A 26683-nucleotide genomic window follows, 5' to 3' on the forward strand; every position below is an offset into this window, starting at 1 on the left:
CCCCCACCTTAGAGCACTGAAACAGAATCCTGGAGGATAGAGTGTGTTTTGTGAAAATCTCCCCAGATGGTTCCCACGTGCAGCCTGGGTAGAGAACCAGCTCAGGAGAGAATGACAGTGTGATCTTGAGCAAGAGCTGTGAGCCCAATGTCCCATCTCCCATCATGCGTCAGGACATGGGGACGCCCTTAGCTTAATCTCAAGCATGGCTTGTGTTCTTTTAGTGTTTTCTGTTCTTTTCTGTTAAGCTGAGTTTTTCATAGCAGTCCTGGTCTCTTTATTCTGACGTCCATGCACTTCTTTCTTCATCTGCTGCTTAATGACTGCCTGTGCTGGCTCACTCCTGGGGCTCTAACAATAGATAAAGCAGACCATGGAGTAAACGTTAACTCTACCGGGATGTGCTGTCAGTATTTCACTTAAGTGATAAGATGGTGATGTAAAGTGTATTTTCCCCTTAGAAATTACATGTATGGACTTTTGTTCGTGTTGGCTCTTGCTTCTTCACTTCTTAATCAAGCTCTTGGTGTCTTCAGTGTCCTGCATGAAGTCTCTGCCCGAGGGAGCTAAGGCGGTCCATGACTTGCACCTTGCATGATTTGCCCCCGAATGTGCCCAGGTCTGGAATTGGAAATCCAGTGGTAATAGCTCTGGCCGCTGGATGACCTGCCAGGTTGGCAGGGGCTAGAACAGGCTGTGGAGAGCACAGGGCATCTAGTTGCCTCTGTACCCCAGATGGAGCACTCAACCAAAGACATGGAGATTTGCTGGGCCAATGGTCAATGCAGTGCATAGAAGCTGCGGGGGGGAGCAGGAAGTAAAAGGCCCAGCCCTTCCCACAGGAAGCCTATCAGGAACAGTGAACTGTTTACCTGCAGAGCAATAATAGGTAGGGAGTAGCAGGTACCTGGGAGAAGCTGAAACTTACAGCGAGCTATTCCTGGGGTGCTGCTGACACCAGTGCAGATGGTTCTGAGAAAGGCAGTCCTCTGGCTCCACCCTTCCCACAGTGCTGACACATACCTGCTCTCCCATGAAATCAGTACCAATAGGCACCTGCCTAGGTGACAGGTTACTGGTGCGTACTTCCTGTTGCATTGTCGGAGTCCACCCAGGTGCCTGGGATTGTTTTGCTTGTGGAAAGAAGAGGGTGACTTGACTTACTCCTTGCTCACGAACGTTAAACAGCTTGGCCTGATGTACTCTTCTTCCCAGGGCATTGCTTCTAGCTAATTCCCTAGGGCTAGGGACTCAGTTTTAGTTGTATCTCTAACCAGAAGAAAAAATAAATCCTTGTTGTATATTTCTCAAGGTGTATGGATTTCTTTGTGGATTTGCTATTCTCTCCAGTGGTAACTTTTAATTTAAAAAAAAAATCATATTTGAAAGGCAGAGAAACAGACCTAGAAAAAGAGAGAACTCTTCTACTCTGCTGGTTCACTTCTCAAATGTTCTAATAGAGGAAATTGGGCCAGGCTGAAGCTAGGAGCCCAGGATTCCATCTAGGTCTCCGGTGTGGGTGGCAGGGACCCAAGTCCTTGAGCCGCCACCTGCTGCCTCCCAGGGTGAGCAATGGCAGAAAGCTGGGATGAGAAGTAGAGCCAGAACTCAAATTCAGTTACTCACATATGGGATACAGATGTTCCAAGCTGCGTCTTACCCATGACACTAAATGCCTGTCCCTCCATATTTTCTTAACTGTAACGCGTTAATATATACATATCACATTGCTGCACATAGCCGCAGCGCGATTGCAGCAATCAGTCACTTACTGCATGCGGTACAGCCTTTCTTCATGCTTAATGTCACCAGCCTTGCAGACCTTCTCTGGTCTCCCCAGGTTGGGGTGGGATTAGTACCTTATTGGGCACCTTACGAGTTCATCAGTGGCCCAAAGAAGGCAGCCATTGTCTATCACAATTGGATTGTTACTACTGTGGCAATAACAAAAAGCATAAGAACCAGAGGAGCCACACTACAGCCTAGAAACTGGGAAGACTATGAATATTGGGGAATATTGTGAATATTGGGGAAGCTCTGTTCTCCATTACAAAGTTAGTACATGTTAATCCTTAAAAACAAATATATATTCAAAAAATTTGAGAAGGAAAGGAAGAAGGTAGCCTTGGAAAGGGAATGGTTGGCCCATGCTAGGGAAGGAACAACAACAAAAATATCCTTACTTTGCTCATACCAGAAAGGAATGGAGGGCACATGTGAATTTATATGCTTGAGTCAGAGTGCTTTAGCGCACATGAACCCAGGGCCCGAGGCTTGGTCTAGCACCCCCTTGTGGACACTTGGACAAGAGCAAATGCTCAGCCTTTTCAGCCACAGAGATGCTTTGTGACCAACACAAAGATAGGACTTTATGGTTCTAAGCCTTTCCCAAAAGGAAAGGCTGATTCTTGCTAAAAAAACCTGCTGATTCTTGCTAAAATCTGAAATGGAGCATCTCTTTTCCTCTAAGACCCATCTCATCAGCACAAGTTATAGCAAAAGTAGAGAACAAAATGCATTGTCAAGTAGTGGAGCTGGTCTCAGTGTGAGATGGTGACTCTCTCCGTTCTCTTCACAGCTGCTCAGAGACTGCACAGATCGTAGGCTGCATCCAAGCTGATATACATAAGGACACCACAGTGCCTGGTAAGAGTGCTTAGGAAGGGTTATGTTCCCACCCCCACCCCCACCCGTCTTTGGTCTACAAGGAAATTCACATGGTCCTATGCCAAAATTCCTGAGAATAGAGATTTTTAAGTGATTTCTCAATGTTTCTATGTGTAAAAGAAACCAGAGGACGGAGTGGGGGCCAGCCCTGGTGGGCCGTGATGGTTGTGCAGAGACACAGTCAAAGATGAAAGTGAAGACGTGGACTGTAGACCTGGGTGGTTCTGCCTGGGGTTCGGCAGGCTTCCTGCTGCACCTGCAGCGGGGCTAAGCATGAGCAGGGAACTGTGGACACATGCTCAGGTTTGAAGAGGTTCCTCAAAGCTATCAGGACCACAAGGTGGAGTGGTGGCCTCCTGCCATCCTCAGCAGTGGACCAGCAGCTTGGGGTCCTCGCTGAGCTTGTGGGCAGTGAAGATGAGTGTCCCAGTGCTCAGGGGCGTCTCTGCCCCAGTGGTCCCTGCAGACCCTGGCTTGGGTGTATTGGTGCATATACACTTCAGGCACAGCCTAAGACCGTCATGCAGTCCCGGGCTGAGACTAAGCCTTTGACACGGCTAAATCAGTGTCTTCCATACATCACATTTTTTTCTGAGACTGAGAGAGAAAAGACCATACCCTAAAATCAGAGAACCAGAAACAAAACCCTGTTTAGTCTTCAGTTTAAATTCAAACTCACAAAGCTATAGTTATGGTTTTTATTTTTTAACTTAAAAAATCTTTATTTACTTGAAAGGGTGAATGAGATGGAAAGAGAGAGAGAGAGAGAGAGAGAATATGTCTGCACTAGTTCAGTCCCCAAGTGGCCACAATGGCCACAGTTGAGCCAATCTGAAGCCAGGAGCCAGGAGCTTCTTTCTGGACCTCCCACATGGGTTCAGGGGACTAAGCACCTGGGCCATCCTCTGCTGTTTTCCCAGACATATTAGCAGGGAGCTAGATCAGAAATGGAGCAACTGGGACATGAACCTGTAACCATATGGAATGCTGGCACTGTAGAGAATTAGCCTGATGTGTTGCTATGCTGACCCCTATTTTTTCATTTTAAACAAAGGTTTATTTATTGAAAGGGAGAGTGAGAGTGAGTGGGCAAGAGAGAGAATGCTGTGCACTGGTTCAATTCCCAAATGGCTACAACAGCCAGGGCTAGGTGAGGCCAAATCCAGGATCCAGGTCTCCCACATGGGTAGTAGGGGCCCAAGCACTTGGGCCATCTTCTGATTCCTTCCCAGGCTCACCCGCAGGAAGCTGCATCAGAAGCAGAGCCGCTGAGTCTCAATATGGGATGCCCATGCCACAAGCAGTAGTTATCTGCTGTGCCTAAACGCTGGCCCTGTGTGATTTGAAAAATATGAGAAAGCTGTCCAGATCAGCAAGAGCTGAGGCTAGACAGTGAACATGGGCCCCAGCCCCTCAGCCTCGCTGTCTAAAGGGTGGCCAAAGTCAAGGACTGGTATGTAGGAGGGGAGGCTATTTCCAAAAGTTCATGGAAACCACATTGAAAAGGAGGTTGTGATGAGAAGAGAATTTGGGATCCAATCAGCTTAGTAACATAAGCTTCCATGAACATTTCAAAATCCCCTCACATATGCAGATTTCAAAAAAAAATTTTTTTTGCATCAAAATAGACTTCCATTATCCATGAAGTTTTTTTGAAGTATGTTCTTATTAATGAAGGCAATGGCTTTTTGATATTTGAGGAGAAAATGTAAATGTTAACCTGCAGGCTGTTTTGCCTCCCAGGGTTTAAATCCCAGCTCTGTTTGCTCCACGTAGAGACCCCATCCAACACAGCTGACTCCATTTGCTCAAAGGGCTTGCACCTCTCAATTCAACCCACAGACGAGAAACCTGTGGTGGGTACCCCAGCTCCACTCTTGTGGCCACTGTGGGTTTGGAGGTGCGTGGGTGGGGAATAGAAACAGGAATGTCCGTGTCAGGCCCACCAAGGACTCCAGCGGTGCTCCTAAGATGCAGTGGGCATACATTTCACACTAAGAAAAAGAGAACTCCCATTTGGAGGGGGATTTATGGCTTGAAGTTATTATATTATAAAGTACTTTTTATATGTTTTTTTTTTTCTTTAACTCGCCTGGGTCCCAGCTGAGAAAGCTGAGGTCAAGTTAATAGATAGGACCAAGTTCTCACAGCTGTGGTGGGTTTGGGATTGGAACCCAGCACGCGGGATTCCCAAACCTGGTCTCTCCCCAGCAGACTAGAATTCACAGCTGCTGGCAATTTCTGGGAAGGTCAAAGGTCATGAATGGGTTTTTTTGGGGGTTTTTTTTGTTTTTTTTTTTTTTTGGTCTATGAGCAGGATATGTTAGCCATCATTGATGCATCTGGCTCAAGAATTCTTCTGCCTGAATGTTAATCTTTATCATTTGCAGTCAGCCACGGCCTGCTTTCAAAGGTGAACCCGGTGAGATTTATGACAGGTGCGCTATCAGCCCCGAGCTGCATAAAAGCAGGAAGACGTGTGCTCACCCAGTATCTGCGCAGCCGTTTGGTTCAGAGGCCTGAGGCACCTGCAGCATCCAGCCATGGCCGTGTGGCCCAGCATCTTCCTCCTCGGGCTGCTGCCGCTTCTGGGGCAAGGTGAGTGTGACTTCTGCTCAGAGATGGCAGCTGGCTCGGCCTGTGCTGTTGAGGCCAGGAGCTCTCCAGAGAACGGTGTCCTCTGGGTGAACTGAGACATTTCTGTGTACAGCCCAGCGCTGGTTTGCCTCGTGCTGGCAGGTAGAAGATGCCCCGCAGATGGGCTGGGGTTGAGGCAGGCTTTGGGAGGGCAGCAGCACTCTGGTGGGGATGCAAACCTTTAGGGCAGGGTCCCCAAGACCCAGCTTCTGGTTCTTTGTGCTGTGTGGCCTTGGTCAAGTTCTTCTACCTCCCTGGACCCTGAACTTTCTCATCCTTCACATAGAAATATGACTACCACTAAACACATTTGGCTGTTGCTATGAATATTTATAAGCTTTTGACTGTTGGTTCCAAAGACAGAGGAAGGAACATTGATGAATCTGCAAAGATTGCCATCATGTGATGACTAGCCCCTTGATTGTACTAAACGGGCTACCAGCCCCAGCTTTACCTTCCTGCTGATGCTGATGACTGCTGGGCCTCTGCCTCAGTTCCCCCCTCTGTCCCCTTTCTCCTCCGCCCCAGCACTGCCTTTGTTTTGGTAGCAGGATCTTTGAAGCTGAAAAGGGGCAGAAAGATGAATGTCCACCCACTCCTGACGGTTGACTTGGGTTGCGAGCCAGAAGGTGTGTTCCCTGGACAGCCCACGGGGAGAGGAGGAGAAGTGGAGTTTGGCCTGCCCAGGTCCTGAGTCCAACCTGCCGCTCACCTTGGACATGTCAATCACCTGTTGAGCATGGTGGTTGTGATGATGCCGGCCTTGCCTGCTGCATATGTGGGCTGCATTTTGCTGACTGTTAATGAGGCCAAGGAAGTTTGACTTTTATATTCGTTAGTCACTCGGATTCTTCTCTTGTGAAGTGTCTGTTTTTCCTCATTGATGTCTAGGAGTTTCTTTTTTAATGGCCCACATAGCTTTTTTTATGAACTTTTGAAGATATCTCTTAATATGTGTGGAAAGCCATGCATATTTTTTCACCAAAACATTTCGCTTCATTTCCATTCCCATGAGCTTTTTGAAGTTCTCCTTGTGTGTATGGCAAATATTTTCCCCCTGCTGCAAAACTTATCTTGTGGAATCTTCTGATGAAGCAAAACTCAATTTAATGGGAATAGGGGAGCATTTTAAAAAGAAATGGGATGGAAAAGGGGATTAAAAGGTAAGCTTATTCTGATGAAAAAATATTGAAATGGTGCTTTTTCCAAAATATAACTATTCCATAAACTTTTTGGAGGGCCCTGGTAAATGAAAGTTCCCCCGATGAGAAGAGGCAGAGGCTGTGTGTTCAGAGCTGGTGACAGCAAGCTGTGGCCTCTGGGCAGTGAGATTCAAAGGCAGATGGCAGAGAGCGGAAACTTTACAGGGAAAATCAGGAAGGCCTTGGATCAGCTCTGGTTGGAGGTTGCTGGCAAGGGGTGGCTGGGATTAAGCTAACCAGAAGCAGGGCATTTCAAGTCACCGATTTGAGACGCATGGTTGGCTTTCTCAGTTTGCTTCTGAGTTAAAGGCAGAGGTTTAACCAAAAAAGGTAGTGGTTAACCCATTCCTGACCACACTGAGCTGATTGCCATGCACTTGGGATTTGACCCCCTGGACTGGACACCGCAGACCATTATCTGTTGTTTCACTTTCCACGGCTTCCATTACCCTACTCCATCAAGGTTCAAAATGACAAAGTGGAAAAGTCTGGAAACAAGTTTAGAATAACTTTTTAAATAGTGTATTTTTATAATTTACATTTTATCAGCTATTGTTGGCCTTTTCCTGTTCCTAATTTACACGCTTTAAAGGCTTATTTTTATTGAAAAGGAAGATTTTATACGGAGCGAAGGAGAGACAAATAGCTTCTATCCCCTGATTCACTCCCTCAATGGCTGCAGTGGCTGGAGCTGAGCCAGTCCGATCTGAAGCCAGGAGCCAGGAGCTTCTTCTGGGTCTTCATGTGGGTGTAGGGGTCCAAGGCTTTGGACAATCCTCTGTTGCTTTCCCAGGCCACAAGAAGCGAGCTGAATTGAAAGTAGAGCAGTTGGAACACTAACTGGTCCCATATGGGATGCTGGTGCTTGCAGGCAGAGGATTAGCTAATTGGGGCATCCTCTACTGCTTTCCCAGACCATAAGCAGGGGAGTTGATGGTAAGTGGAGCAGCTGGGACATGAACTGGTGCCCATATGAGATCCTTGCACATACAATGTGAGATTTGAGCCACTGAGCCATTGCACCAGGCCTTATTGAGTGTTTTAGTCAATAATTAAATATTGTCAAAGGTCTTTTCAGCTTATGTGAAAATAATCACTTAGTTCTCTCCCACTAAATCTATCATGTTGCCTTAGCAGGTTCTGTATTATTATCAGGTGCACTATGTGTTCCTGGGATAAAGCCAAATTAGTTGTGAGGTGTGTATGTATATGACATTTTTGTATAGAGATATAATTGCTGGACTTAGTTTGCTAACATTTATTTGGATTTCTTTCTTTGTCTATGAATGACATTGAACTGTACTTGCCCCATAGTGCTCGCTCGATATGGGACCAACGTTGCAGTCACATAAAATCACTTGGGGCTTGTTACTGTTTTTCTGTTTTCTGGAATAGTTTGTAATACAAGTGGATTTTCTTTTAATGTTGGGCAGAACTTGCCCTCTAGCATGGGATATTGATTTTTGGTCAAGTTTAGGCTACTGATTCAATTTTTAAATCATTGTGATTAGTCTTGTTTTCTTTCTCTGTACGGTTTGTGAAGTTTGATTTGTAGGAATGTGCCCATTCCAAGTAAGCTTAAGTGTTTTTGTGTAAAATTCATATGGTTTTCTGGCATTAACTCTTCAGTTTCTATAGTCTTTGTAGTCGTAATTTTGGTCTTACTTGTCCTCTGTCAGCTATATGTTGTTGATTGGGACATGACACTACTTTTTAGTGGCTGGCAGTCACAGGCGTTTTAATGATACTCAGTTCTGTGGATCTGCCATTTGACAAGACCTTGTGAGGACACTGTGTCACTGTTGCACACAGCAACACCTGGGGCTGGCCTGGAGGACCTGCAGGAAGGAAGCTGTGTTGGGAAATGGATCTGGGACTCCACATAGGCACTCTGGCATAGGTCGCAGCATTTTTTGTTTGTTTGTTTTATTTTTTAAAATTGATTACATTGCATTATGTGACAATTTTATAGGCACTGGGATTTCCCCACCCCCACCCCTTCCCAACCCCCTTCCCTTCATGGTGGATTCCTCCACCTTGTTGCATTACCACAATTCAAATTCAGTTGAGATTCTTTCATTGCAAGCATCTACCAAGCATAAAGTCCAGCATCTTATTGTCCAGATAAAGAACGCAGCATTTTAACTGCTGTGCCAAACTCCATCCTGCTTCCATCTACATTAAATCACTCCTGAATGACTTGTAATACCTAATGCATTGTGAACTTTAGTAAATAGTCATTACACTAATTGTTTGGGAGATAACGACAAGCAAAACATCTGTGTATGTTCAAACATTTTTTACAGACGTAAAAAGTGCTTTCAAAAATTTTCTCTACAGTTGGCTGACTCCACCAGCAAGGTACAGGTGCAGTGGGCTAACTGTACACAGAGCTTGGTGGCTAAGATGGCCTGCGTCATTCTCATTTCACTGATGAGAAAACTTGATGTTAAATGACGTGCCCACAGCTGCCAAGTACAGGACCCTGAATTCAGCCCTGAGCCTGAGCCCAGAGCTGAGGCCTTCCGCCCCCAGCCTGCCCAGAAATGAGCCCAAGGGCGTAAAGAATCCAAGCTGGACTTTATTTTCATCTTTGAAACTGGCTCAGCATACAGGAGTCCGGTTCCATCTCAGAATCACCAATGGGTGGAAGCTGACTGGAAGGAAGCCACTGTGTCTGATAAAACTGGAGTTTTGCTACACGTTCACTTTCTCTGAGTGGGTCAAAGGTTCCCCAGGAGACTGTCATGCCTGGGAAATAAAAGCCCGTTGCCTTGGAAACACATGCATGCTGGCTCTGTCACTGCAAAGCCAAAGGTGAAAGCTGAGTGAACTTGGTGCCTGAGCGAAGAGGTGCATTCCAGCCCGGAGATGGGAAAGATTGAATGGGGTTTGTACCTCCTTCCTGGAGGAAAAGCCTCTTAACCTTCTGGAAAAGCTCTGCTTCAAAGGAAAGGTGGTGGTGGGGGCGTGTTCTAGGAGATGCAGCTGGTGGCTCATGTCCGTCAAATGGTGGGTGAGAGAGAGGAGGGGACCAGATCAGTTCACTCTGGACTCAATGGCCAAGCCACCCAGGGAAATCTGGTGTCAGAGTGTCCCCTCTGCCACATGATGCCCCACCTCCACCACCCCACCACCCGGTTGGGTGCAGCAATCTCTGGTATGGGATTTTTCTTTAGGGGGTTCAAGTGTTAGATTTTTCTGGAATGTCACCTGTGCCTTGTAGATTTTGAGGACTTTATTGTCAATCATCATTCGCATCAGGTTGAGTTTTTGCTGCTGTCAATTAACTGAGCACCCTTCCAAGATGCCGGAGTGGGCTGAGTCTGGCTGGCAGAGACTGAGCTGAATGCAAGACAACCTCTCGGGGGAGAATCTGCATAAAATCATGGGGGAGGAATGAAGCACGAAAATAGGTGCACATCGCTTTAATAACAGGAGTCGGAGAGCTGAGAGGAACGTGGGAGACGGTCCACGTGGAGACTCACTTGAATACTGGGAGGGGAGAGTAGTTAAGGGGTGGGTGCAGGGGATGGCAAGGCCCACAGTGGAGTAGGGACTTCCTCCACGGGATGCTGAGCAGGGAGCAGGGTGGGCTGATCGGGAGTACAGGGTTGGTGTTAGGAGGGAAGAGCTGGATACACAAGGACCTAGGAAGCCCAGAACAAGAGCCCTTTTTGAGGATCTTGGTGCCACTTGGTGCCCAAAGTGGTTGAATCCACAGCTCTGGTTTCCCATTGACAGCAATGGAGCCCCTAACAGGTTGAATGCCTTGCCCAAGGTCACCCAACCAGCTTGGAGTGAAAAGTGATGGGTAGAAAGGTAGGGGAAGGGGGCTAGTCTGGGCTCCCCAGAAGGGCAGTGGCAGGATACAAGGGGCATCATGGGCACCAGGAGCCTGTTGGCCTTTGGTGTAAAAGGTCCTGAGCTGCAAGGGACTGCAGGCTGGTGAACTAAGGCTTGGTTGGGAGTAGAGGCCCACATGGGTGCAGGGGCCCATGGTCTTGGGCCACCCCCTGCTGCTTTTCTAGGCCATTAGAAGGGGCTGGATTAGAAGTGGGACAGAGAAAGATCTTGTATCTGCTGGTGCATGCCCCAAGTAGCCGCACTGGGCAGGGCTGAAGCCAGGAGCCTAGAACTCTATCTGGATCTCCCATGTAGTTGTAGTGGTCCAAGTATGACTTAGGTCATCTCGGCTGCTTTCCAAAGTGCATTAGCAGGGAGCTGGGTCAGAAGTACAGCAGCCAGGACTCAAATGGACTCATAGGGGATGCTGCTTTAATTAACCCTCTGGGCCACAGTAGCTACCCCTATCTCTTGCATTCTTGTGCTTGCTTTCTGCTAACCACGACCTCCCTGTAGTCTCTAGGAGGAGACCTTTCTGGATGGAGACTGTAAGGCTGCTTGCAGTTCTCTTGAAAATCCACTTCTGTTGGGACTCCCTGATCTTTAGGGAATCCCTGTTCCTTTCTAAAGTCTGGCCTGTGGGGACTACCGTGATGCTGGAGCTGTGGGTGTGCTACAGAAGGTCTCCATATGGAGGGGCAGGGGCTCTGAAACTACTGGCTCTCCTTGAGCATGAGTTCCTCCTTGCAGGTTGCACCTGCCTTGATTTTTCCAGGGGGAAAAAGGAGGGCAGAGATAGTTAAAAATGAAGTATCCCTTGTCTGAGGCCAAGTGCAAAGCTGCCAGCCAACCTCCACTAGGTTAGGATACATATAGCACAGGGTGTGTGATGCTGGGTGTTAGGTGGGCATCAGGGCATAAAGACAGGGGCGTGCACTGGTCTGTAGTCAATGATGGTGTGTTCTCATGACCATCAGAGTGAGGGTAGAGTTGAGACTTTCCAAACCGTCCATAGTGCTTTCTGTCATGTGATCGGACTAGGGGTTGAATCTATCCCAAAGTTAATGATAGGGTTCATCCGGGAGCATCCTATGGCCAACCTCATGGTAAGCTTGATTGATGATCAAATTGGCTGAAAGACGGCTCTCATAGATATGATGAAAGAACAAGGTTGGATTAAGCTAGGTGCTCAGGGTAGAAGACAATACACAGAGTAAAACTTGAACAATATTCCAAAAAGACTTTGCTTCCAGGAAGAGCATGCTGGCCTAGTGACAGAGCCCCGAGTAGCATGTCCCCATTAGGGATTCCTGAGCAGGCTTTGGTGAGTTTAGTAACCTCTTTGGATCTCGGTGTCTTGGTGGTGATAAACAAGGCAATTTCAAAGCTCAACTCCTCTCAGCCATTCTAGAATTCTGCAGTGAACATCCAGAACCCAACTTGGCCACTTGCAGAAGGTTCTGTTACTCGGTGTCGCTTTCCCCTGACTGTGGCAAGCATCACATGGACAGGGGTCTCTGTACTGACATCCCGTGTCCTTTGTGCTGTTGGAGCTCTGGGGTGGGAGCACCAGCTGGGCACAATTCCTGGGTTCCTGACTCAGATCCTGCAGCTCTGTCACAGGCAGGTGCATGGCAGCCTTTGCAACGCCTTGAGTGTAAGCAACACTTTTCTGCTATATGGGAGGACGACTGATGGTCACCTACAGAAGCTGCTCACAGACCCAAACAATGGGCAACCCTGGCTGCCCTCAGCCCCTGCTCAATCCCAGCATTTAACCTACAACACACTGTTAAATGGATGGTGATGCTGACGCTGGCTCTGCTCTTCCCTGACTGGTGTGGTCTGCAGAAGCTTATTGCTTCTCCAAGCCTGTAAAAATGCTGGCAGTCATAAACCCTGCCTCTTGGGTTCCTGTGAGGACAGAGCTGTTCAAAGGGCCTCGGAGGTATGACCTCAGTCTCATATGTGCATTGCCCTTGACAACCCCATGGAAGCACCCTCCTCTCCCCTAGGAGCCCAGGTGCCTGTTGGGTACATAGCCCTTGCCTCCTGATGCAGCACTTTCCTGTGTTTTGATCCACATGACAACCCCAAGAGGAAGGAGGTGGAGCGAGTTCCATTTTATGGATGAGCAAATCAAGGCTCAGACGGATGAAATGCTTGACAAAGGTCATCGAGTGCTTGATTTTCCCTCGAGGAAGGGACAAGGACAGGGTGGAGATCGTGCCTGTGCACAAACATCATGGAACCCTGTAAATTAACAGAGCACACTGCTTCAACTGCCTTAGGGATCGCTCTGCCTGCCTCGAGCTAGCTGGGGGCCTGACACTCCTGGACTCTCCTTGCAGAGTTGGCCTCTCAGCCTGGGAGGACGGAAGCATCAGCTAGGGGGTTTCTAGAAATCGATAGTGCCCAGTGTCTCTTAGCCTCACCCAGACAGGTCCAATCTGAGACCATATGTGGCGCAGAGCATGGGTTGAGGTGCTCCCAGAAGGCAGGAGCCTGAACTTGAACCCAACTAAAGCTGGTGGCCTTTTGTTACTCTAGAGCCTGGGGGCCATGACTGTCCAGCTTGGCTGACTAGTTTCTCTGAGCATGTGCAGTTGTGTTTCTCTTTCATTCTCATCAAGGTGGAAAAATACATCTTTTTCTTTTTCCCAACTGCTTCCTGACCTTGCTGAAGTGGAGCTCAAAGCCCTTCAGAAATCTAGGAGCTTGGTGTTGTCTAGACAACAGGGGTTCGGGAATGCCACACAGGGTTGGGCCATTTCTTCCATTACCTTGGGGAGAAACCAGGCCAGGGATTTTCTTTTCTGAATCTGGTAGAAAGCAGAGATGGGTAGAAGGGCCCACATCCCTCCAAGGAGTCAGTGGAGACAGAATGGCAGGGTCTTAATGTTCATCTGCATCTTCAGGTGTGAGCATCTAATATTTAGATTGCAGACAGCCCTCAGTGTGACACTTAACTCATATTAAATCAAAAACATGAACCCTAGAGCATTTAGTGAGATGTGCAAATCCCAGAATATTGAGATGGGAAGCATCTGAATGTCTGTCTGTGACAGCTACTGTTCTGGCACTGAACTTAGTCATTGCAACCAATGGTCCCTTCACTTGTACCATACATCAGACACCGTGCTGCATGTTTGCTGTTTGTTATTTATAAAGATTGACTGGAAAGGCAGAGTGAGAAGAGAAAAAGAGACTTTCCACTTGGTAGTTTGGTCAGGTGCTGGACCAGGCTGAAACCAAGAGCCAGGAATTCCATCCATCCAGGTCTCCCACTTGGGTGCCAAGGGTCCAAGTCCTTGGGCTGTATCTGCTGCTTTCCCAGGTGCATTAGTGTAGGGCTAAGTCAGCAGAAGAGCAGTCAGGACTCTAACCAATGTTCCAATATCAGATGCCAGTGTCCCAGGTGGCAGCTTAACTCACTGTGCCTTTGATTTAACCCTTATGGTAACTACATGAGGCAGGTGTCACCCTCCTCCCCTTGTAAGGGAGGACAGTGAGGCTTGGAGAACTTGGCCAGACCAAGGGATCCAGCTCTTCACCCCTGCATGTGTGCCATGAGGTCACCTTGATCCCCAGCCTCTGCTTGGACCAATGCTATGGGAAGCCAATTATTGCTTCGGCAGTGCTGGATATTCTTGCAAGGGCCACCGATTTGCCCCTGTTCTAGTCCTGGCTCACAGGTCACTTGGAACAAAGCCAGCACCCTTGGACTCCATCCCTTCTGATATAGAAGGAAGTCCTCATAAACCCTCCTGGACTTCTCTTTCCTGATTTTCCCAGCTGTGCTTAAATAGGACAGCTGACTGTTCCACGACTCTCAAGCTGGGTCTACAGCCTGGGTGGCAGCGAACCAAATACTGCTGGCTCCTACAGTGCTCATTAGCAGGAAGGTGGAACTGAGAGAAGAGCTGAAACTTGCACCCAGGCATGCGGATATGGGATGCAGGTGTCTCAGGTGGCATTTCTGCCACTAGATCAAACATCCATGCATGTTGCCTGCATTTGCTTCTTTGTCAAAGATCAGCTTGGGGCTGGCCATGACGTAGTAGGCTAAGCCTCTGTTATGGTGCTGGCATCTCATGTAGGTGACAGTTTGTGTCCCGGCTGTTCTTCCCATCCAGCTCCCTGCTTGTGGCCTGGGAAAGCAGCAGAGGATAGCTCAAATCCTTGAGTCTTTGCACCCACATGGGAGAACCAGAAAAAGCTCCTGGCTTTAGATCGGCTCAGCTCCAGCCACTGTGGCCGTTTGGTTGGTTGGCTCTGCTAGGCTTTCCTATCTGTAAAGTGGGATTGGTGCGAATTGTGTCAAGAATTGTGAGGATGAAATGAATAATTTGATATATGTGCTGAGAGTGCTGACTTGCCTTTTCAAGTTAATCCAGGCTTAGAAGGAATGCTGCTAAGATAATCTTAAATCATCACCCTGCTCATTATCCAGCCCATTTCTCCTGGGGATAAGCATTTGAAATCATACCTTTAGAATCGCCTTTTCACTAGCCTGGCACATGAGACTGCCACAACCCAGCTGCTGTCTGTTGGTGAGGCCTCTTGCAGCCTACCCACACCTCTCCTGCCCTTGGCTTGCAAACCTTGGGTCCCAGGCTTTGCCAGCGCTCTGTGCTTATCCCCACCTCTTCGCCTTCCCGTCTTATGGCTCTTTCTGCCCAGAAAGCTGCTTTCTGAGAACTCTTACAGGTCTACATTGCCGGCAGCTGGTTCCAGCCACTATCCCTTATGCAAACTTCGTCATTGGAATTCAGGGTGCGATCTCACAGTGGGCAGGAAATTGAGAGATACAGTGGCTCCTGCTGAATCTTTTCAGGGTCAGAAAGGAAAGCTGCAGCAGAAGGTTTGGGCTGGTGAAGAAATCAAGCATCCTCCCACAAGTCAGGCTTCACCACTGGCTTCGTGGTGTCCAGGGGTTCTCGCATTCTCCATTCTTAGCAGGAGTGTGCACCCCGGACAGAAAACCGGGAGCGGGGATAAGTCAGACAGCCAGGGCTGTACAGCTCTGATTGAATACCACTGTCATAAATCAGAGGTTTTGTTAAAATTAACTACTAGGAAAAAAAGACAAGGCATGAATCAAAAATTTGTACCCTAAAATAAATGCCATTTTAGGTGTTTGTTTTCCCTGTTTTCCATGAATGCTATTGAAAAAAGTATCCAGATTGTAGAACGCTCGAGGAATGCTCGTGGCGAGACGTGCGAAGATACACAGCTACATGCGTGTGGATTACATGTCTGACTCTGAGCACCAGGGTGTGAACGGACAAAATGACAGTCTTGGGAGTGACTGCCTCCTTTGTTTAGAATGCTATTGATATTGCTAGCTTTAAAAAAACTAATGCTTTATGGGAATACTTTTTCAAAAAACGAAAAAAAGTTGAAGGGGGGAAGTAGATGTTGTAGAAGGAGGGCTCAAGGTAGACTAGAACGAGGGGAGCATCTTACACTTCTCTGCCTTCCTCTCATGTTGTCTCACAATCAGCAAGACCTGCTGGGACACAGTCCTTCTCCATGTGCTTGGGACCATGATGGCTGCTGGCAGTCCCGTGACCAACTCTAAGGTCACACACGCTTCGCACTATTCTAGACTGTCCTTTGCCTTCTTCCGTGCTTACTCATGGATGCCCAAACAACAGCTGCCAATCCTCCCTTCTTGGAGGATTCTGCCCAATGCTAAGGAACCCATAAAGTGACCCAGACTCGAGCATGGCATGGAGTTGTAGCTGATGTTTCCACTTTTTAGCCTGAGGATTCTGCCCTGGCAGGCTGCATTTGTGGCAGCCAGTGTCCTGAGTAGTGGAGGTGATGGTTGGGGGAGTGGAATGTGGGCTTTCCTAACAGAAGGCACATGTGTGTGACTGAGCTGGGCATGGAGGCTGAGCATGTTTGGGGGCGAGGGGAGTTGGTTCCAGGGAAATAACCAGAATTATTATGATTATTTTTTTAGGGGCAGATCAGATCCAAGCCTCTTCTGGAAGGAATACATTGGAAGGACAGCTATGGCCAGAGGTGAGAGCTTTGCCCAAGTGGCTCTGTGTGTGTGTGTGTGTGTGTGTGTGTGTGTGTGTGTGTGTGTGTGTGTGTGTGTGTGTTGGGGATGGGGAATCTCTTCTAATGGATAAATCCAAGTTTTGATTCAGTTTGGTATGCTTCACACACTCCGCCCGATTTCCTGAGTCCTGGAGAGAATAGACTTGCAGGGCATAATGGTAACTTCTGGGATTTGGGGCTCCTGGTTCTGCAGACTGAGGCGTTTCCAGAAGCATTCAGAGGGTTACAAATGGACTCCTTATCTCTGACCCTTGAAGCAGCATTTCTGATTTATCTGAAGCATCTGGGTGAAGTCTTCCCAGAACACACAGGAGATAAGAGCAGAGAGTAAACACAGATCCCTTCCCATCACTGGACCCTGGAGAGAAGTGCACCTGCCACGCGCCTCACGCACGCAGATGTAGCCGAATGCGCGACAGATGGCACATGATCCCCTCTTGGGGGTTTTCCCTTCCACCCTGCATTTTGGAGAGAAGATACAGGACCTCCCTTCCCCAAGTCTTCCACGTTGTCTCCAGAGAAAGATGCTCTGAGAGGCCCTGAGTGGACTTGAGGGGCCGAGCAGGGGTCACTGCATCCCTCCTCTGCCCTCAGCTTGTCTGCCTGGGGACCTGAGTCTCCTGGCTTTAAGTTTAGCTGGTTTTCAGCCTCATGCATGTGTTCTAAAAAGGGGATGTAGCTTCTGCAAATAAAAATAGGATGGAATTAAATTTTTTAAGGCTAGACCTCTTCTTGACGATTTCTTTGTTTTGGTGGTAAGAGGTACAGAATGTAAGAGTTATCATTTTAACTTTGTGAGCGTATGTTTGGTGGCCTGAATGACATTCTCATTGTGTAACCATCACTTCTGGTCTTCTTCAGGACTCTCTCATCACTCAGATAACTGTTCATCTCCTTCCTCACCTGCCTGTCCTCTCACCCCACTGTTCTGAGACTTCTTGCGATGCCGCAGAGGTGCTGAGCTGGCAGTATTTGACTCTGGATAGTCGCTGCTCTCAGGGGTCGAGCCCAGACAGACGACAGAGCCTGGCCACATATTTTTGAGGCATGCAATGCTCCCTTCTGAAGAATTGATGTTTTTCCACGTTTGTTTTCAATTACAGAGCCTGGGGAATTTTCCATTCCCATGCAACCCCATGAAGTCAGCAGTGAGTGTGCCTTCTGAGTCAGGTATGTGTTTCAAGGTCATGAACAGGAATGACCCAAGCCCTCCCTGTGGAGCAGAGGCCTCAGCCTTGCTCCTTTGGGTCATTCAGGTCTTCCTATTCCTCATCCTTTGTCCACCACACCTCCTTTGTTTCCCTCAGTCGTTCCTATGGAGGGACGTAGTCTGACACCACTCAGTGATAAAGCTCACTTGGCCCTGGATGGCTGGCTGGGCAAGGGTGACCTCCAGCATCTCATCTCCATGTGGGTGGACGGTGTTGGGAGGGTGTTGACTGGGATCTGGGCACTCTTCCTGGAAAGCAGCCACAGTGGTCACTCAAGCCCATTTCTCCTGTGATGGATGAACTGGGTTTGTCTAATGTGATGAATGCTGCTCTTGGACTGGTTGTCTTCCCTGGCTTTCTCTTACCAAGTGGCTGCTTTATGAGCTGCATTTAACTATTTCTTGTTGGTGTTGTCCTGACTTGATCAGGGCTTCCAGGTCAGCATGTTGTTCTAATTCTGTTAGATAAGTTCTTCCATTTCATTTTTCATCGAAAATCCTTCTTAGGAAATGGCCTCTTTGCAGTTAAAATGATCCTTTACTGAGACTGGGAAGCATGGCCAGTGGTTTCTAGGGAGATTTGCTTGTATATCATTTGCATGTAATTTGCATCTGATGTCTATGTTCCTTTACAGACTTCACTGTTCTATGGTCATTTTCAAACTAATGGTATCCTTTGGGTACCCAAGTGATTTGACTTAATTTGTGTTTCCTTACTTTCTAATGGTGGGCCAGTAATTCAAAGCCATGGGACAGGAGGAGGTGAGGTGTAGAAAGCAAGCCAGGTGTGATGGGAACACATGGGTTGTGAGAACCCCTCTATGGGATACGTGTTTGGAACCCCAACTCTAACTATCAACGTGGCTTCCTGAAGAAGTGGGCCCCTGTTGAGCAGGATTCCTGGCTTCCCAGGGTGCATGGCTTTGAGCTTGCTGCACCTTTTGCAAACAGACTGGACCTCAGCAGCTGCTCAAGGCCTGGGTACATGGGTCTGTGTCCCGTGTGGCATCCTTGGCTTGCATTGAGGGCATGTAGCTCTGACCTCACCCCAGGATCCTGTCTTCACAGTTCACACTCTGAGGCCTTCGGACATTAAGTTTGTGGCAGCTATTGGCAATCTGGAAATTGTGAGTATGTGAGGTGGCTTGGGGTAAGAACCAGGGTTTGGGAATGGTAAGCTCCTGTGTGAGCCCCAGGAAACTATGCTGTTGTCTCATTTTAAGAAAGAATATTTCAGGAGTTGAAGGAATTCTAAAACTCACAAGGGCCCCTGACCGCCCCCACTCACTTTCTTTTTTTATCCCCCAATCAAATGAGTGCATAACTTGACCTCAGGGTGAGAAAACTTCTCTGATTTCTCATTGATAAATTAAATCCTTTGACAATAACATTTTTGAAGTACTCGCTCCAACTTTTTGCATATGAGATAAAGAAAAATGTCTCTTCTTTACAAATAAAAAATTACTTTTTAATTGTGAATAGATATGGCATGCATGTATCACCTTAAACATTTTTTGAAAGGTATTTATTTTATCTGCAAGGCAGCGAGAGAGAGAGATAAAGACAAGCAAATCTCTCCCATCCGTTGTTTCATTCCCTAAATGCCTGCAAGCAGCCAAGGCTATGCCAGACCAGAGCCAGGGCCTCCCGTGTGAGTACAAGGGCCCAGCTCCCTGTGCTGTCACCCTCTCCCTAGGGTGCTCATGCACAGAGGTGGAGTGGAAGCAGCGCCTGGGATTTCCAGTGTGGGACCTGGTCCTCCCAAACAACATGCTCACCGCTACACCCAATACCTGTTGCTCAGTGATCAGGATTGAGAAAGCCAGAAAAGAAGGCAATAAAAATATGAAAATCCAGAGAAGAAAGGAGAGGATGGATAAAGAAAGAGGAAGCCTGCAAGCAGAGGTGGAGAGCGGCAGGCTTCAGCTGTCCTCCTTCCCCTTGGTCTCCAGGCAGTGGTTGGCCCGCCCATCTCAACCGAAAGGAGCACTTCCTCTTAGGTTTCTTCCATGCTCAGAGCCCTACTGTGCCTCTCTGACAGAGATGTAGCATCAGGAAACCAATCAGGGCCCATGGAATCTGGCAGACCAGGTTTCCACTGCTGGTCCACTTGTGGCTCTATCTGTGTGACTGTGCAAGTATTGATGGAGTGAGGGAGCAGTTGGCCCCTGGGGAGAGGCAAGCAAATGAGAGAAGAGGCAGTATTTGAGTCCCTGCCACCCCTGTGGGAGGACTGGACTGAGTTCCTGGCTCCTGACTTCAGCCTGCCCCAGCTCCAGCTGTTGCAGGTATTTGGGGAGTGAACCATTGGATGAAATATGTCTGTCTCTTTACCTTTCAAATCATCATCATCATCATCAGTCTTGGATATATCCCCTCTTAGAAAAAGTAAGTGAAGTAGAACCACAGTTTGGTTCTACCTCTGGGGTGCTGGGACTGGACAGCTTCCCCAGCCTGCAGCTGACCACTCCTTGGGTATACCTGAGGTGGGCAACTGCTCAGTCCATGCTGGTCTGTAGCCCTGGATTATTACCACTCCCCTTCTGGGTGCTTTGGCCTTCATGATAGGTAACTGAAGCCAGCCTGAGCTTAGGGAACTTCTGTAACAGAAAGCACCTGGGTCACCTAGCATCATTCCAAGGGGAAAATCCACTTATTTTCTTCCTTGAAGATAAATAACAGATAAAAATTAAATTGTGACTGCCAGCCCTGTGCATGGGTCAGTTCTGCATCTGTGGAGTTAATGAACTGTAGGTTGAAACTGTCTGCCAAAAACCTGACATCTGTACCAAACACAGGCAAGTCCTTTTCTCCTTATTCTCTAAACGAATATATGATGAATATGATTTACAACACATTTACATTGTGTTGGGCATTATACGCTTCTTGAAATATAGGAGAGGGTGTGGCGGGCTTTATATAAATACTATGTGAAGGCCCTGGGACCACTTGCCCGTGCATACCAAGGGATGACATTTACATGTCAGGTGTTGCTCTAAGCCCAAGCAATACAACTAAGTGCAAAATAGGCACCCTGTCCTCATGGCACCTGCACAGTGGCCAGGGCGGCCACAAGGAAAGCATGTTCCAGCTGATGGAAGGCCACACTCAGCTTGTTTCTGTGCAGAAGATGCCCCAAGCAGAGCACTCACACACTTTTCCTCCCCGCCTGGGGAAACTGGCACTCTTCCCTCCCGGTAAAGCATGTGTGGGTAGGTTTGACCCAAAGATGCCCTCCTGCTGGTGGGAGGGGCTTCCTGGAAAGGCTGTGCTGATTCTCTGGGATTGGTGCTAATTCCTGTGTCTTTTCCAGGCTCTGGACTCCAGGGTAGAAGACCTGGGCGAGCAGCTTGGGTAATTGTGCTGGGGATGGGGGGCGGGCGGGGAGGTTACATGGCAGAAAGGCACCTTGTGTCAAACTTAGCACTGGAGGGAAGAGGAGCTGGCTCAAGGCAAATCTGCAGTTGCAGCCAGAGTGGGGCCTGGCACCCCATCTCCTGCCACCCAGTGCCATGTTCCCAGGGCCTCCAAGTCCTTAGTGACTTACCAGCATGAGAGGAGAGGGCAGGCAGGAAGAGTTGGGGGCTGGTGATCTCCTGCCGGCCACGGTGCCTCCTGTTGCTGCTCTCGGGGGATCCTGCAGGGTTGGTGTTGGGAGCGCTCTGCATTAGGCTTGGTGGCCCTTTCTAGCTTTGGCCCTGATGCTGGAGATTTGGGAGGGAAGGGAAGAGGCCCTGTTTCGGCCACTCTGGTGCTGCCTAGAGGATGCTTCTCATTCTGGGAGAAATCATTATAGAACTGGAGCAAGGCTGGGTCGAGGACTGCCAGGAAATGGACTATAGCAGCCAAGGGCAAGGTGGTCTGACCCTCACGTGTTTGCTGCTTACAGGGCTGAGAAGGTGGTGCAGCCGGCATGTGTGGGCGTGATGACAGGTAAGCTGGGGGATTCAGGTTCCCAAAGCCCCCTATGCTAATTGTTCCCACTGCTTCCTGCACAGCGGCAGCTTTGCTAATCAAGAGAAGGCATTCTATCCACTACTTTGTCATTAGTGCCTGGGGAAAGGGGAAGGCATTTGGGGAGCAGAGAGGAGGAAACTGGGGTATGGAAAAGTGCCTTGCTGAATGGAGGGTATGAGCAAGGCCTCCTAGCAGCTCTGAGTGGAGAGGAGCTAAGAGGCCCTGAATAAAGATGAGGGGGATGCAGGAGAGGGGCCAAGAGCCAGCTGGGTCCCTGGGATCCCAGGGCTAGACTAGCTTGTTTCATTTTGCTAACTCTCTTGCTTGTCCAAGAAATCTGCCACTCGGGTTTGGGAAAAATGGAATGAAAACAATGAAAGTCAAGTACAGTCCCACTGTGATGCTGAGGCTCTGGTTGATGCACAAAGGTGTCTGTGAACCTGTGCCCCGAGCAGCTGGCTGAAGTGCTCACTTGTTACAGGGGCTTTGTGCCTCCATTCAGTGGTCCTGGAGCCCCTGGCTGGTGAGTCAGACGTTGGGGAGTTAGTCCCTTCTGCTTGGTGCTTATGAATCAAGGTCAGACAGAGCAGATCTAGACTGCAAGGTAGACACCCACACTGCCAGCCAGGGAGGCAGCTGGGGCCCTGGCCATCCTGTCCATCCCGCTGATATGTTGGCATGATGAGCCAGCCAGCATTGGGCTCTCAGCAAGCATGGGAAGCCAGCACAAGCTTCAGAACTCATGATCCAATCAGTTGGTGGTATCCACCCTCCAGGATCTGATTGATAGGTGAGGGGATATGGGCCACCAAAGCAGTTAGAGGAAAAAGTTAAGAAGTTGCCAAGAGGAGGCCCACCACTGCCCTGGGTAGCTGTGCCTGGGCCTAATGACTCTAAGGGGCAGGGACAGAGGAAATGAAGTGAGAGACTTGAGCTATCAGGGGAGAGCTGTATAGTACACGCCTAAAGCCGCCATTACCTGGCCCCTTTGCCTGATTTCTCAGCGCATCTCGTTTCTTCCCTCACCCACCCTGTAACTAGTCAGACCAGCCAAGCACAAGCACGGAGTGACAGGGAGTCCCATCGCATCGAGGAGGGTGGATCTTGCATCTGAAACTGTCAGAGGCAGGATTTCACTGCAGAGGCAAGCAGCTTCAGGATGCTGCGGGGGTGCACCACACCTGGTGCCCAGCTAGATGCCTGAGAAAGTGCCAGGCCCTCCTGTGCTTGGTAGGATTTTAGGTGGCCCTAGCCCCACAGCCTGCTGCCAGCAGGGAGCCCAGAAAACCAGGGTGGGGCCAGAGACAAGGAACATAGCATGGCTCAAGATACTTGATCCGGGAGCTTGTGTGAAAAGGTCTAAGCTCTTGTTTGATCATAATGAAGCGTTAGAACAAGGATGCCTTTGATTTGGACAGTAATGATCTCCCTGCTACCTATTGCGGGATAGCTGTGCTTTGCCTCCTCGTGTGACAGAGGGCAACTGGCCTGTCTCTTTCCTGCCATGCATATGCACATGCCATTCCTATCACCTTGAACTTGGCTCAGAGCTTTCTGTTTGCTCATCACATATGGGAGATAGGCTCTTCCTGCAGGCTGGCCAGGAGTGAGAAAAGGAAGCTCACGCTTTTAGATGGGGAAAACCAAATCTCAGGCATGTCGGGTGGCTGTTCAAAACCTCCAAGCCAGGTAACGAGCTCCTGGCTTCCAGCCTAACTCTGCTGCCTGGCACCTCTGCACGGTGTCAGCCGCCCTGACGGGGAGTCCCTGTGAAGACATCCTCTGGCTCCTGCTCCCAGGGGAGCCCTGAGGCCCTTCTGGGTGGGGGCCAAGAGCAGGAGGCACTGGGGAGAGGGTGGCTGCGTCTCCCTCCTGTGACACTCTCCTCGCTCTGCCCTCTCCTCTCTCGGGAACAAGACACCACCACTTAACTGTGCCTGACAGTGCTATTTTTAGCAGTCCCCTGGCTGTCAGTTCTGGGACATGTTCTCTGCATGTTCCCCGGAGCTGTCCCGCCCTGCTGTCACTCTCTGAGGAGGGAGGATGGCTGGAAGACATCCCAGATAGTAAAAATCCTTCAATGTCCCAGTGACGGGGGCAGCCTGCCCAAGATGTCTCAGCCTCAGTTTCCCCTAATGTTACTAGAAGGAATCCTGCTATGGGAGGAAGTGGGGTTGGGGAGGGAGTATTTGTTCCAGAGAGTGGAATGAGCAAACGCATGGAAAATGCTTAGCACCATCCACGCACCTGCTGGATGTCCACTTCCAGCTTTGTCCACTCCTTCTGCCCTGCTGTGGGATTAGCTGCCAAGGGCAGGGCATTGGGGGGCCTGCCTTGGCCCAGAGCATCTCCCCGCCTGAGAGGGCTCTTCAGTGGGGAATCAGGTGTGTCGAGGCCAGAGCCTGAAACCAGCCGTCTCTTTAGTCCTCTCAGACATCGTCAGCCATTTCAATCCTGCTGCTCTGACCCCACGGTGTCCCGCTGAGACGAGCGTGGTGCTGCATCATGGTGGTGCAGAGTAAGTGTCTCTTCTGTCTCTCTCTGGGAGGAGGGTGGTGCTATCCTGCTGGTCTGGAACATGCCTGGGGGGCGGGGATCTGGAGGGCTGGCAAAGCCAAAGAGGCTTAAAAATTAGGTCTGCCTTAGAAGGCCTCTTCCATGCTGGTCTCAGTTGGCGTAGTCTTTCAGTGTAGCCTCAGACTCTGAGCCAGGCACCCAGCCCTCAACATGAGAATTCTGAACTGGTTTTTTTTTTTCTCTTTGCACAGGGATTTGTGGGCTCAAGCTCAAGAGCTGGTGAGAAGCATGAAAGAGAATCAGGTAAGTGTGCATCAACCTCTGGAGTGATTGGGATGCTAGTTTTAGCTCTGAGGCTGTCAGATGGCCTGGTATCCTGTGTGGTCCTACCGAAGGTCAGCAGAGGCATTAAGTGGCATGTCACGTGGACAGGTGTTTGAGAGTTTGGGCTCCTGAGAACAGTTTGAGATCTCAGTTTGTTTAGCTGGATGATGCTGGGTTAGGTACTGCACCTGCCTAAGCCTCCGTGTATGAACCAAGGAAGACACAAAGGCCTGAGATGTAGAGTTTAGGGAGAGTTCGAGAAGGTGTTAGATATGCCTGGTGGAGTCAGTGCTTAACCAGTCTGAAGCTGGCACTGTCACTGGAGGAGTGATGACAGGGATTAGGAATTACCACGCTCAGTTTAGTTCTTAGGCTGGGCCCTGTAACACACGTGTGAGTGCCTCATTTTCCACTCTCTCGGTGCTGCAGGTGCTCTGTGTTCAGTGAGGCATGTAGGCATCCTCCCATCTCTTGGTGCTGGCCTTCCGGGAAAGCATTATGCTAGGGCAAGCTCGCTGGCACACTGCCTCTAACCCAGTGTCTAGCCGTGGCTGTGGGGCACACAGGGAGGCTGATGTCAGAACCAGGCTTGCAGGCATTAATGGGCTCAGTGAAGCAGTTGGCAGTGGCCCCCAGTCACCCAGAGTGTGGGAGCTGCTCCCCAAGAGAGAGAGTTTCTGAAAGCGTGATAATCATGAGATGCTTCTGCAAATAGTCAGGGTCCTGACCCGTCCCAGTAGTTTTCAGAGTGGAGGACAGTGAAGTTTTAGAAGGCCAGATGCCCTGTCCAAGGTGACATACTGGTTATAGCTAAATGCTACGATGCCCCGTTAGCAATCCCAGGTTCTCAACCACAGCAGGCTGCTTCTCAAAATGTTGCCTTCCTGTTACCCAGGGAACACTTTTTTTATACAAACATAGCGGATCACAGATACACAAATATTAAAACATCCTTAACTCTAACATGCAAAGATTATTTCTATTAATAATTTGGTGCTTCTCATGTTTTCTCTAAGCACATATATCTGTATATTCTATAAAACGGGGATGTTCCTGAATATAAATACTTTTAGAACCTACTTTTTAGGATACATTACTTCCTGTGACAATTTAATAACTTCCAACATCATCTTAATAACTACATGGTAGCTCGTCTGATGAGTGTTCCTCAGTTTGCACATTAAATCCCCGTTTCCAACATTTATGTTTGCAGTTTTTCATCCTTATGAATAAGACTTCATCATTTGTAGCTAAATCTTTCATGTATCCTGATTTCCCTGAAAAATATGTTTGGGCAATAGAATTATTGGCTTAAAAATATGCCCTTTTCTAAAAAACATATTTTTTAGATAGTTTGGCTAATTGCCTTCTAGAGCAGTTACACTACTTTAGACTCCCACTGCTTCTTTTGTCAAAAAAAAAAAACCAATTAATACATGTGATTTCAAGGAGATGAGTGTAAAAGATTAAGAGACACAAGAGAGATGTTCTTCTGTGTAAGATCTGACCACTGTCTCATTCATGCTGTTGTCCTTTCCTTCAGGAACTTGATTTTCAACGTGACTGGAAGCTCATCAATGTGTTCTTCAGTAACACAAGCCAGTGTTTCCCATGTCCCTCTGCTCAACAGGTAAACTGAGGCTGGGACACACCTGAGGAGGAGAGTGGAAGTTAAACTTACCTGCCATGAATGAATGGATGGTGGGCAGAGAGATGGATAGATGAATGGGTGGATGAATGAGTAGATGGACAGATGAGCGAAGGGACGGGTAGTAGGGTGGTCACATAGGTGAACGCGTAGGTGGGTGGGTAGATGGGTGAATGGTTTGGTGGGTAGATGGATACTCAAGGAAACAGGCTACTTCAAAAAAACTTCATGGAAAATAGAAGTAAAACATAGGTTTATTTTGGTATAAACAGCTTGACATTCAGTCAGAGGAGGTGTTAAAAAATGTCATGGAAATGCATATTTTTAAAAGCCATGCATGAATTTTAATTTTAAATATTAATTGCATTTTTCCATGAGCTTTTTACTATTATTATAAAATACACATGGGACAAGGCTGATAATCTTAGCATCCTAAGTGTAAGCCAGGTGGTGGTAGCCAAGCTCACGATGATGTGTGCAAAGCTGTAAAATGCAGGCCACACAGGCAGCAGGTGCATATTACTGAATCATCCCTCACTTCTGAGAAGAGGAAATGGAGGTATAGACAAGCTGAGTCCAATGGCTGTTAGTCAACTGAGG

General features: G+C 48.6%; 1 protein-coding gene across 1 annotated transcript in view; it reads left to right on the plus strand.

The window, feature by feature from the left end:
* The first annotated feature begins 5210 nt into the window (after positions 1-5210).
* PLB1 (phospholipase B1) overlaps positions 5211-26683 on the plus strand; it is a 101035-nt gene continuing 79562 nt past the window's right edge. The window contains exons 1-9 of the mRNA XM_040992747.1: positions 5211-5265; positions 16279-16385; positions 17531-17597; positions 18706-18764; positions 20951-20991; positions 21527-21570; positions 24019-24112; positions 24363-24414; positions 25979-26065. Coding sequence (XP_040848681.1) covers positions 5211-5265; positions 16279-16385; positions 17531-17597; positions 18706-18764; positions 20951-20991; positions 21527-21570; positions 24019-24112; positions 24363-24414; positions 25979-26065 — 606 coding nt within the window. The remainder of the gene's footprint in view (positions 5266-16278; positions 16386-17530; positions 17598-18705; positions 18765-20950; positions 20992-21526; positions 21571-24018; positions 24113-24362; positions 24415-25978; positions 26066-26683) is intronic.

Source organism: Ochotona curzoniae, unplaced genomic scaffold (assembly GCF_017591425.1).
Source record: "Ochotona curzoniae isolate NIBS_2020 unplaced genomic scaffold, NIBS_Ocur_1.0 contig_883, whole genome shotgun sequence".
Taxonomy (NCBI): domain Eukaryota; kingdom Metazoa; phylum Chordata; class Mammalia; order Lagomorpha; family Ochotonidae; genus Ochotona; species Ochotona curzoniae.